Source organism: Loxodonta africana, chromosome 14 (genome assembly GCF_030014295.1).
Source record: "Loxodonta africana isolate mLoxAfr1 chromosome 14, mLoxAfr1.hap2, whole genome shotgun sequence".
Lineage (NCBI taxonomy): Eukaryota > Metazoa > Chordata > Mammalia > Proboscidea > Elephantidae > Loxodonta > Loxodonta africana.
In genome coordinates, this window is record NC_087355.1 from 88607236 (window position 1) to 88619966 (window position 12731).

The 12731-nt window shown below is 47.1% G+C and overlaps 1 protein-coding gene across 8 annotated transcripts in view; it reads right to left on the minus strand.

Annotated features, from left to right (window-relative positions):
• The window catches only part of PTK2 (protein tyrosine kinase 2), a 252340-nt gene that overhangs the window by 55642 nt on the left and 183967 nt on the right, over positions 1-12731 (minus strand). For all 8 annotated transcript variants that reach the window (XM_064268126.1, XM_064268121.1, XM_064268124.1 and 5 more), the window contains 3 exons: positions 7368-7452; positions 3257-3357; positions 1051-1166 (listed from right to left, as the gene is read on the minus strand). In XM_064268126.1, the coding sequence (XP_064124196.1) occupies positions 1051-1166; positions 3257-3357; positions 7368-7452 (302 nt within the window). The remainder of the gene's footprint in view (positions 1-1050; positions 1167-3256; positions 3358-7367; positions 7453-12731) is intronic.

The window sequence follows — 12731 nt, forward strand, 5'->3', positions numbered from 1 at the left end:
TCTTGAAGAAGCAGAATCTCTAATGTAGTATTTGGAAAACATAAGGGCTTTCGATAGCATTCAGCTGCAAACAGAAATTCCGCAGATGTCACTCGTGACACTGGTAAGCAGGGAAGTCAAGTCCCGGGGTAACATGGTTTCAGGAACCGCACCTATGTGCTCACTGCTCTAGTGTCAGGTACAGGCTCTCAACAGTACTGCTGAAGGAATAAGGGACTGCCGACCGGCGCACAACGTGCAAGAGCCCCGTGTGGGAGCCCTCTGAAGGACCGGCACTCCGTGGCGCAGCACTGCACTGACAGGACGCGATGCAGCATGACGTTCCAGCAGCGCTGCACAGCCGATTCCAAAGGGCCAAGGTTCTGCGGTGCACAGTGCCTCCTCCCTCCCTGCTTCTCCACCGCCGGCCTGCCCTGCTCCGCCTGCCTCCCCTGCTCCGAAGGCAACCACTGAGCCAGTTTCTTTTTTTTTTTTTTTAAATAACATTTTACTGTGTTTTTGGTGAAGAAGCCTTGAGGGTGCAGTGGCTAAGTGCTCGGTTGCTAACCAAAAGGTCAGCGGTTTGAACCTACCAAGTGCTCCTTGGGAAAAAGATGTGGCAGTTGGCTTCCGTAAAGATCATAGCCTTGGAAGCCCTACGGAACAGTTCTATTCTGTCCTATGGGGTGGCTATGAGTCAGAATTGACTTCACATAAGTGTGCTGGTGTTTTTAGGGAAAGTTTACATAGCAGTTTAGATTCCCATTCAATAATTTCTACACACTTGTTCAGTGACCTGGGTTATATTCTTCACAATGCGTGAACATGCTCATTCATTACTTCCATTCTGGTTGTTCTGTTTTCATTAATCTAGTTACCCTGCTCCTTTACGTTCTCATCTTTGTTAATTGTTGACCATTTCGTCTCATATAGGTGATTTTTCTTAAAGGAGTACAGCACTTACGGGTGATACTCATTATTTTTTTAGTTACCTTGTTATTTAGCTACAAGATGATCTCAGGGGTGGGCTTTGCCAGTTTCTTACTCAACAGCTTTATGAATGTATCTTACCTGTGTACAAATCTTTTGCTCTCTAGATATGCAAGAGCTGTACTCAGTTGGTAGGCATACAGAATCAAAGACGCCAGATCCAAACTGTATTTCCTCATTTGCAAAAATGACCTCAGCTTTTAGGACGGTGACCAAGGTGAAAAAGGAAAAGAATTAGGGACAGAGAACAGAAATTGTTAGCAAAAAAGCAACGTTCAACAACAAGCTGGTCCACTTCCAAATGCATTTTTACTACCAGGAGAACAGCTTCCACTCCTTCCCTAAGGAAAGGGGCACAGCGAACAAGACATTTCAGCTCTGAAATTACGGTCTGCCCTTCTTTTTGTGAAATCTACTGATCACAACCTTCATGACTACAGTTTACATGATTATCTCAAAAAGTACAAAAAGATGTGCTTCAAGGGAATAAATAAATGCACAGTATAAAATATTGCTAAACAGTAGTAATAACTGGAGAACAAAAACATCTTGTTACGATTTAAACAAATGTGATACACAACCCTAGTCAGTTCACCTCAGCTTTAAACCTCACTGTATCTCTAGGGACGGCTGAGGGTAAGGCTATGAGGAAGGGAGGCCGGAAGGGCCTTCCCCTCCCCAGTGAAGTTTTAGATGCGGAAGGATAAAATGGGCCCACATAGAGTATTTATCCCACTGTGCTTAATTGTCCTTGCTCAGCTAATTGCTAATATAACAGAGGCAGGTAACTTTAACACCCTAATTCTACAAAATCAATAAATTAGAAACATTCTGCATTATCTTTTTAAGCCTGAAGAATAAGCATATTCTCTAAAGCAAAATCAGAAAAATACTGTGAACAAAAAACCTACACAAGCGCTCCATTTATCTGGAATGTAGGGCAGAGAAAGACCCATCCCTTCCATTGCATGGTCAAGCCCGGCCATCAATGCAGGTGAGAAGAGCAGCAGGTGGGCCTTGCAGCAGGTGTCCTGACAAAGGAGGGAGAGCTGCCCCTTCCCAAGGAGGGAAGTCACCCAACTACTCTTGCGTTCCTGGTAACTGGAAACTCGGGTACCCATTAAGAGCAAAACTGGTAGCTTTTAAAAAAGAAGGAATGTGTATAGTACTTTAGAGTTTTTCATTAAATAGTTAAAAGTTGCTAAATTTTAGTGCCAGGAAGCACGGCTGTCTGAAAAGCCGCCTTGTTGTAACCCCCAGGGTCCCACAGCAGGCTGTGAGCAGAGAAGCTCACACTTCAGCAAATACGCAGGGCCAGTGGGCATAGAGGGCCGGGCCCAGCAATCTGCATCTCTAACCAGTTTCCAGGTGGAGCGGATGCTGCCATCGCATCTTTTCCAGACCACCTTGGAAAAGCACTATTAGAGTTTCTGTATTTTGGAGGAAGCCAAACAAACATAGCCGCCTGTTCTTGGTCTACTCACATTTGAAAAACAAATTGTGGTTAGTATCAGTTGGTCTAGAGGATAGTGCAAAGATAATCCTCAAAAAGATTAAGGAACTATTTAAATTTTCCTAAATTTAGCCACCTTCCACTTAGCTTCTTTTATCCTCAAGTTGGAGCCCTGGTGGCATGGTGATTAAAGCGTGCAGCTTCTAATAGAAAGGTCAGTGGTTCAAAGCCACCAGCTACCCTATGGGAGAAAGATGTGGCAGGCTGCTTCTGTAAAGATTACGGCCTTGGAAACCCTATGAGCAGTTCTACTCTGTCCTATAGGGTCACTATGAGCCAAAATTGACTCCACGGCAATGGGTTTCGTTTTTTTATCCTCAAATTATTGAGCTGTTTACATTTTCCTAAGTTCTGTTTCAACTCAGCCACTTCTTTTATCCTCAAATCACTGGACTGTCTCTTTAGGCTGTGGCACTGGGGGGTGGGGGGGTGGTGGGGTGGGGAATAAAGAGCACCCCAGCCCCCTGCTGCTACTAGCTCCGACAAGGCTGGCTGGGGAAGACACCACTGCCAGCACTGAGATGGATTACCTGGGAATTTAATGGTGAAAATATCACACCCATATTATCTGAACCAAAACCATGATGGTGTTCATCTAAAATTGGAACTCTCCTGAGAACCTGAGATAAAATGTCAGACACCTCCCTTTCTTAAACACAGCACATGAAATGCTAATGCGGACTGACTGGTCTACGAGCAGGAGACCACCGTCTAGTGACTGTGACCATGGGCCCCCAGCACTCCCGGCAGAGGGAAGGGCGGAGGGTGCGCTACCTCCCCAAGCGTGCACAGCTCCATGATTATCCAGACGGGATTCTCCGTGATGACACCAATCAGCTTCACGATGTGAGGATGGTCAAACTGACGCATTGTTACTAGGAAGGAAAGTATCCAGTTATTCTTTGGCAAACTCTTCAAGTTTCCCTGAAAACTGGCTCCCTAAGAACACAGACTGAAGATGTGGGAACCATGAGCTTAATTCCGCAAACAGACCAGTCGGGCTTGGCAGTGGTGAACTGATCTTCACGTGCACAGAGGCACAGTGACTGAGGATGAGGAGGAGGGTGACCAGGAAACAATTTTCAGGGGACAAGGACTTGTGAGCAAAGGGCAAAAAAACCCTATCTTCTCCTCTACAGACAAACTTGACCTGGGGTTAACATTCTAAGCTTTGTTCCCCTAGAAACCTGATAAAGTTAGAATGTGTAATTCAGTTACGAGGCACCACTCCTTATGGTAAAAACCATGTCTACTGGTACACAGCACCTGATAAACACCTGGTGGGAAGCCACCGCTGGAGCTTCCCTGAGCAGAGACTCTGGGTACCGGGCATGTCCCTCCCAGGGCCCTGGAAGCGATGCACGTAGACTGTTACAGGGCATTTCTGTTTTGGACATGGGGCTTCTAAGCCTGAGTGGCTCCTGCACCCACCATTGTGACCCTGTCCACTTGTATTTAAGTGGCCACTTATGGGGCCAAAAACTAGTTCCTGGGCTGCTGTGAGGACTCCTGCAGGAAGAAATGCCCACGGCTGCCTTGCTGAGCGTCCGGTTCTGCATTCTTCTCAGAGAGGCTCTGGTGCCAAGCAGATGGAGCCTCCAATCACCAAGAGGGGCACCGCACACGTATATACAGACCTATGTGTACAGGTGGAGACCTGGTGCAAAGCTTAAGAGCCCAGCTGCCAACCAAAAGGTTGGCAGTTTGAATCCACCAGCTGCTCCTTGGAAAACACTACGGGGCAGTTCTACTCTGTCCTATAGGGTCACTATGATGGCAATGGATTTTTTTTTTTTAGGTTATGTACATGAAGATACTTATAACTGTGCATATTTACAACTTCTGATAGCAGGGCTAAAAAGGTCACCTCTATAATATACTATGAGTTGTAAGTCTCAGGATAATCTTCACAGAACTGCAGGGTTGCAAATCAGAAGTGACTGTCCAGGTGACCTAGTTCAGTGGTTCCAAAAGCACCTTATTTCAGACTTTTTAAATGGGGAAAAAAAAGTTTATTTGAGGAACCAACACAGGGTTGATTTTCACCGTAACAAGTAAGGGCATCAGAACAATAGCAGAAACCATGATCCTTTAATATCATTAACCTGTTATAAGTTAACAGGTATATGAACATTGTCAGGAGAAGTCATGAAAGACTTTGAAATGGGCAAAAAAAAAAAAAATTAGCGGGTGTCCTGTCCAGCTCACTCATTTGGGCTATTCTAGCTTTTCACTGTCTTTGAGGGATTTTAAAACTCAATGAGCTATAGATAATTGATAACAAGGGACAAAGTTCTTGTCCACAGAAACGCACATTAGTTGTGCCTGGTGCAATGTAGTGCATTTTTTGCATCCATTTGTAAATTCATTTCAGAATTCCTTATTCCTTATGGATGTGTGGCCCTTGGAATTCTCCTGTGAACCAGCTGTAATAACTTACTGGTTCCCTCATTAACTGATGATTTTACTACTGGTCGCTACGAGTTGGAATCAACTCGACGGCACTGGGTTTGGTTTTGGTTTATTCCATTTCTTTGCCTAGTCTGTTAGAAAAAAAAACGTTTACGTTCACTTGCATAAGACAGCCCTTAGAAAATCTGACACCATGTTCCTGTTCCTTTAGTGTGTCTCCTCCTGACTAAACAACTTCAACCCCTTCTCAGACGGCACGTTTCCAAGGCTCTTCACTACTAAGTTGCTTTCCACCAAGTGAGAGCCACGTTACCGATGTCTACTGGAAGCCTGGAGCCTGCCACCAGGCCTGGGTCCTCCCCTGAGCTCACTCTGGGCACCTTGCTTCCTGTCAACACACCCAAAGGTCACCTTAGAATCTTGCAAAGTTGCCTCACCTTCCCGGGAGATAACTCAAACCCCTAAGGTTCCCCCTCCACACCATATTCCAGATGTAGCAGCTTTTAAAAACGTAACACAAACACCCAACACAAAATCCCGAGGGTATTATTAAATTCCACCTTGCCTGCTTCAGTTCATTGCTTACTTGTATTGTGATTTCTCTGGATAAAAGGTTAGGCACCTAGGGTGTTTAGTCTTATTTTCAGCGTTATTTACTATCATTTTCGGTTTCATGTTCTCCTCATATGCAATTATCAGACCTTTTATGCCTGTTGTGAACTAATCATCAAAAATACTACATAGCACAGGGCTATGAGGAGAGCCACGTGGTCCGTGGGAAACCATCCAGGCTGAACTAGAAGTCTACACGCGTACTGGTTCTACCAGTTATTTATCCATTAGGCCCGGGGCGTAAACAAAGGCCTGCTGGCCACCCCCTCTTTCTATAAAGTTTCACTGAAACACGACCTGCTCATTCTCTCAGGTACTGTCTACAGCCTCTTTTCCACAAAAGGAGGGCTCGATCGTTGTGACAGACTGGTAGGGCCCACAAAGTCTGTAAGATTTACTACCTGTCTGCCCTTTACAGAAAAAGTTCAATGACGTCTGACCTAGGTAACACCTGCCCACCTGTGTATGGAGCCGCCAAAGCCCTGTGGAGGTGTGTGCGTACTACATCTAACACAGCGTCCTGAAACCACAGCCAAGGACCCTTTCAAAGGCGAAAACGAGCTTAGTGTGACCTGACCACTCTTATAAAACTGTTACTGATGCTTGTAATGGTGATTTCAAAGTTCTACAAAAATCATAATACAGTAACTATTCAGAAAAAGTTTAGGAAAAATAAGCAATTTAAAAATCTATTTTTGAAAACACACAATGCCACCAAAGGTCAGGCAGACAGGGTGTCAGGCAATGACGGCCAGGCAAGACAGAAGTCTCTGGCCAGGCCTTCCTGTGCTTACATCAGGCTCGGGAACAGGATTAAGGACGTACTCAGACCTAAGTGATGAAGCGACACAGGATTTCCTGCGGGACTTCCTAACATACCAAGATGGAAAGTAAAAGGCACGTGTTTGATGTACATTTAACGAAGGGCACCAAGCCTCATCCACACAACAAATGTCTGCTAAGTGCCTCCTGTGGTACACACTGTGCTGGGCCCTGAGGGTAGAGCCGTGAACAAGAGACCTGGCCCGTGTCCCCATGGACCTTACAGTCTAGAGGTAGAGACACTCCGCAAGGTTTATAAACAAGGTACGTTTAATTACGAGTACTTACGAAGGCAAAGACCATGTCCTGTGACAAGAAACACCAAGGGGAGACCTACTTTACGTATGGTGGCCAGAAAAGCTTTTGCTGGGGAGGGACATCTGAGCTGGGGGCTGAGACGGATCCAGACATGTGAGGGGAGAGAAAGGGGCCCACAGCTGAGGGCAGGTGGGAAAGAGCCTGAGGCACACAAGACAGTCCCAGAGGTTGCATTCAGGAGGTGACAAGAGGCCTGTCACCCAAGGCAGCCTCACCATGAGACGCACAGGCCAAGAGCAGAGAAGGAAGCAGGGAAGTCCCTTGTCACCTGGGAAGGCATGAGAGGAGTTCTGTGTTTACTTCTGGGTGCGTCTTTCTGATTCTGTAGCAGGACCAGGTCCTAGGCCTGACTCCTACACCCATCTGGGGGCTCCCTCAGGTCAGGGCTGTCTGGTTCACTTCTGTGCTTTCAAGGCCCGGCACCTGGGGCTGGATCACTGATCCACCACACCAATTCTAGGGCAGATGTCAGCAGCACAGGTGCCCACATATAAAGGGAAAGTAAACCAGTCTGCCACTAACACCCCAAATACCATGGTTTACCTGGGAAAATATGTACATAGGTGCCTGTACACAGACAGACGTTAATTGTGCAAGCAAGATAAGAAACGTAGTCGTCTCACAAAAGCCAAAACATTGTTTTTCTTACTTCTTCAGAGATAGCTTGGGTTTGACAGATACAAAGTCAAATGGAGCTTCAGAAAAATTTCTAGAGACTTACAGGCTTCTTGAAGGAATTTCTCTCTCACGCTGTCCGAAGTACAGTTTTTACACGTTTTAATTGCAACCGCCAAAGCTGGATTCTCCTGTGTTAGGAAAATTATAGAATCACACACATATGCGAAAAGAGGTTCTCCACATTAACCACTGGGTACACTGGCGGAAAGCTGTTCATCCTGCAGCTACGTGGACTATGGACCAGACAGACTCGGGGATATAAAGTGTTCTGAGAGGAGCCCAGGGAGCACTGGGTATAAATACTCCCTATAAAACCCCAGAAATAATGTAAAAGGTTGCAGGCAGCATGCCGGCCCAGAGGCCTCAGGTGAAGAATCTCTGATTTTAATTCTCCCCATTGGTCGTCAAGGGCCCTGCGCCATCCCCGTTGGTCGTCAAGGCCCCTGCGCCACCCCGATTGCTACTTTTGGAACATGCTTCAGTTCCTTCGTGCTCTTCAACTCAGCATTTGAAACTTAAGTTTGTGTGGTACTGACAAAAGAAAAGACCCCAATGGTTACTCATGAAAAGAACATCTTACAGAAACACACGATGCCCCCGTAAGCCTGAGTGAACAGGGTAAGCAGCACCAGGTGAGGAAGTACAGGCTGCAACCTGCTGACAGGTCCACCTGCTGACATGGGCCAGCACCCAGGGTCTGGCTGCTTGAATGAAACGCCAGCAAGACAAAAGACAGGCTGCTGGTGAACTCCCACACAGGCCTGAGTCCTGAGTATGAGGCTCCTTCCCACCCCTGGGCCCCCACTACATGTGCCCACGATTATCCCCTAAAATTACTAAGCATCTAGTACGTTTCCAGGTGCCTGGGATACACCAGTCAGCAAGAGAGGCAGCGATCCCTGTTCTCAGCAAGCTTACAGGCCAGCGAGGACCACCGACAATAAGCAAGTTCATTACACACTCGGTAACAGAGGGGCCAGGGGATGGGAGTCAAGCAGATCTCACCCAGTAGGTGAGGTGTGAGTAAAGAACTGAGGCGGTGAGGTGTCAGCCAGCCGCTTCATGGGGGCAGGCCTGGCAGAGGGCGTGAGGGAGGACACAGCTAAGCTCGGAGGAGGCTGGGGGGGCTGACATGTGCTCTGGTGTGGTACCGAGATGTGGCTGCAGGGAAGGCAGGCAGGAGCAGGGGCTTTGCTAGGAGGCTGTGGCAGCACCAGGGGACTGACGGTGGGAGTGCAGACATGGATGTAGCAGCGGTGGTGTGAGAGGGCTCGGATTCTGGATTTACTCTGAAGGCAAAAAAAGCCTGACTTCCTGGTGGGTTGGAAGGGGAAGGTTTGGATGTAGTAAGTCGAGAGGTCTTGGAGACAGCACATCACCCAGGTGGCGCGGGCAGTGGGAGAGTGTGCTTAGAGTTCAGGAGACATGTGAACTAGAGATACAAACATGGATGTCATCAACACTCTAGCATGTACGTAAAGCCACGGGACTGGGTGGAGTCACCAAGGGAGCGAACACAAAGGTCCAAGGACCGTGGCTTGGAGTCTGCGACGGAAAGAGGTCAGCGGAAGAGGAGAAACAGCCGCAGACTAAGAAGAGATGACCAGTGAGCCAGGAGAAACCAGGAAAATGTGATGTCCTGAAAGCCAATCTCTTCCCTCAAACAAGTTCAAAAGACAGGGACCAGGAAACACAAGAAATAAGAGGCCATCTCTTGCAGATCAGTAGAACATTCATTCAAAAACGGCTGCAGCAGTATATCGACAGGGAACTGCCAGAAATTCAGGCCGGTTTCAGAAGAGGACGTGGAACCAGGGATATCATTGCTGATGTCAGATGGATCCTAGCTGCGAGCAGAGAATACTATAAAGATGCATAAAGATGCTTACCTGTGTTTTATTGACTATGCAAAGGCATTCGACTGTGTGGATCATAACAAATTATGGGAATAATTATGGGAATTCCAGAACACTTAATTGTGCTCATGAGGGACCTGTACATAGATCAAGAGGCAGTTGTTCAGACAGAACAAGGGGATACTACATGGTTTAAAGTCAGGAAAGGTGTGCATCAGGGTTATATCCTTTCACCATACCTATTCAATCTGTATGCTGAACAAATAATCCGAGAAGCTGGACTATATGAAGAAGAACAAGGCATCAGGATTGGAGGAAGACTCATTAACAACCTGCGTTATACAGATGACACAACCTTGCTTGCTGAAAGTGAAGAGGACCTGAAGCACTTACTGATGAAGATCAAAGACCACAGCCTTCAGTATGGATTACACCTCAACATGAAGAAAACAAAAATTCTCACGACCGGACCAATAAGCAGAATCATGATAAACAGAAAAAACTGAGGTTGTCAAGGATTTCATTTTACTTGGATCCACAATCAACACCCATGGCAGCAGCAGTCAAGAAATTAAAAATGCTTTGCATTGGGCAAATCTGCTGCAAAGGACCTCTTTACAGCGTTAAAAAGCAAAGATGTCACCTTGAAAACTAAGGTGCACCTGACCCAAGCCATGGTATTTTCAATTGCCTCATATACATGTGAAAGCTGGATACTGAATAAGGAAGACCGAAGAAGAATTGACGCCTTTGAATTGTGGTGTCGACGAAGAATATTGAATATACCATGGACTGCCAAAAGAATGAACAAATCTGTCTTGGAAGAAGTGCGGCCAGAATGCTTCTTAGAGGCAAGGATGGCGAGACTGCATCTTACATACTTTGGACATGTTGTCAGAAGGGATCAGTCCCTGGAGAAGAACATCATGCTTGGCAGAGCACTGGGTCAGCGGAAAAGAGGAAGACCCTCAACGATGTGGACTGACACAGTGGCTTTAACAATGAGCTCAAGCATAATAACGATTTTAAGGATGGCGCAAGACCAGGCAGCGTTTCGTTCTGTTGTGTATGGGGTCGCTATGAGTCAGAACCGACTCGAAGGCACCTAACAACAACAACAGAACATCACAGAAGCTTCTGTTTAGCCAACTGTATGCTTACCTAACGCTGGGCTTTAAGTGATCTCTGCAGATCATCTATTCTTCTTCTCGTTTCGTATTGTGTAATTCTGTCATGGAGGGAGACGGAGGGAGAAACAAGTGGGGAGAACGCAGGGAAAGCTGAGCTCTAAGAAATGCCGAGTTAGGGTCCAGCTCCACGCTGCTGTCCCTTGACTCCCAAGCCTCCTTGCCCCCTTTCTCTCGAGAGTTGAGAGGTAAGAGTCGAAATACGGATGAAATCAACCAGGCAGAGACAGTAGCTCCAGAGTGAGGAGAGGAAGCCAAAGGGTGTGTGCGCTGATTTTCATCTTCCCTACTCCTCTTTCCCTGGAAGGAGCCCTGGTTGCACAGTGGTTAAGCACTTGGCTGCTAACCGAAAGGTCAGAGGTTCAAATCCACCAGCCACTCCTCAAGGAAAAGACTTGGCAATTGCTCCCATAAAGATTATAGCCTTGGAAACCTTATGGGGCGGTTCTGCTCTGTCCTATAGGGTTGCTATGCATTGGAATTGACTCGATAGCAATGGGTTTTCTTTCTCTGGGAGCAGTCAGGTAGCGCCCTAATGAGACAGGTGTGAAGAGCACTGAGCCCCTGGGAAGGACTCAGATGACTTAATCTTCCTCTGCTGCAGTTTTCTTGATCGGTTTTGAACATTTCTATGCTATACGTACATTACCTTATGGGGTTTACATATGTTATCTTATTCTTCAGAACAAGCTTGAAGGCACAGCCTAGGGCACCCATTTTACAGAGGAGCCAGCAGAGGCCGACAGGTTAGGTGGAGTGCTGAGGCTAGCCTGCTGGCACGGGGCACACTCCTGGGTTATGGGGCACTGCTCCAGGAGGTGTGCAGTGCAGGTGGTTCGGAGAACCAGCAGGTAGCGGCAGCAGTGTGGTCACACAGCACCCCTCTGAGCGGCAGCCACTGCTCCCAGCCTGGGGGGAGTGCCACTTGTCACAAGATTTCACTCTGAAATGGTGTCCATGGCTAATTACTTAAGTGCTGATGAAGCTTGCATATCTCAAGCTTTCTCAGAGGAGTTCTAGCCACTCAGCTGTGGACAGTCAGTCACATCTACCACAGCGGAGAAGACCGGGATTACAGGAGGTACAGGAGGACTGATTTTGCTTCTTACCTTCTCAACACTGGGACGTCCAGGACTGTCCTCTCAGCTCTATCCTAAGTTATCTCACTGAGAGCCAGAGACTCAAGTGCCATTTGGATGCTGACTCCAAATTTATATTTCCAGTCCTGACTTTCCCTTTCAGGCCAGACTCACACACTCAACCGACTTACTCTCTATTGTGACCAGCATGTGGAAAAGTGTTTTTTAACTCAATATGACCAAAACGAAACTCCTGATATTCCGCCACTAAATCTGCTTCTTCCCACGTCTTCCTGTCTCAGAGAAATGGTGTTCACAGGGACGCTCCAGAAGCCAACTTTGACTTTTCCATTTCTCTCAGCCCCAGACCCACCAATCCAGGAGCAAGGCCTGCTGACCCCACCTACATCACCAGCCCAGAATGTGACCGACCCCACACCTGCGAGCTCATTAACGGTAACACTGCCGCCTGCCCCAACCCTACCTTGGCATCTCCCTCTGCCCTTCTACCACCCAGTCTCCACAGCAGTCAAAAGGAAGTTTCCAAAGTGTTAATCAGATCATCGCATTACTCTGCTTAAAACTTCAGGAGTCCCTGTGTAGCACAAACCGGTAAGTGCTCCACTACTAGCCAAAAGGTTGGCAGTTCAAACCCACGCAGAAGCTCCTCAGAACACAGGCGTGGTGAACTGCTTCCAAATGGTTAGGCTTGAAAATTCTACACAGCACAGTTCTGTTCTGCATACATGGGGTCACCATGAGTCAGGAGGCAACTAACCACAACAACTGGGTCCACAGGCCACTCTTCTACCTCAACGGCTCTGCAGGCCTCACTTCTGCCCTCCGGCACCATGTTCACACAGCCTCCCTTCTGGTCAGGCCTGGAATAGTCCTCCCACTGAGGTCCTGGTTCAGAGGGGCCTCCCTGGCCATCCTGACTAAAACAGAGCCCAGCCACTGCCCTTCACTCTACCCAATCACCTGCCTTCCTTCTTAACCCTCATCACAATCTGTTTTAGTCATTTACTGATGATTTACGTGACCGCTTCCTCTCATGCTTTCACATTCTCATTATTATTTTACATTACCGTCTCCCCTCTCTAAAATACAAGTTTTAAGGAACAGGAACTTGTCTGTCAAAAAAATCCCGTTTAGGATAGTACCTGGTTCATAATCTGCTCAATAAACACTTGTAAAATTGATGAGTGCTATTCGTATCTTCCTTTTAAATGCAGAGGCTCACCTACAAGTTAGCTGTGGCATATTTCTCATAATACGTTAAAAA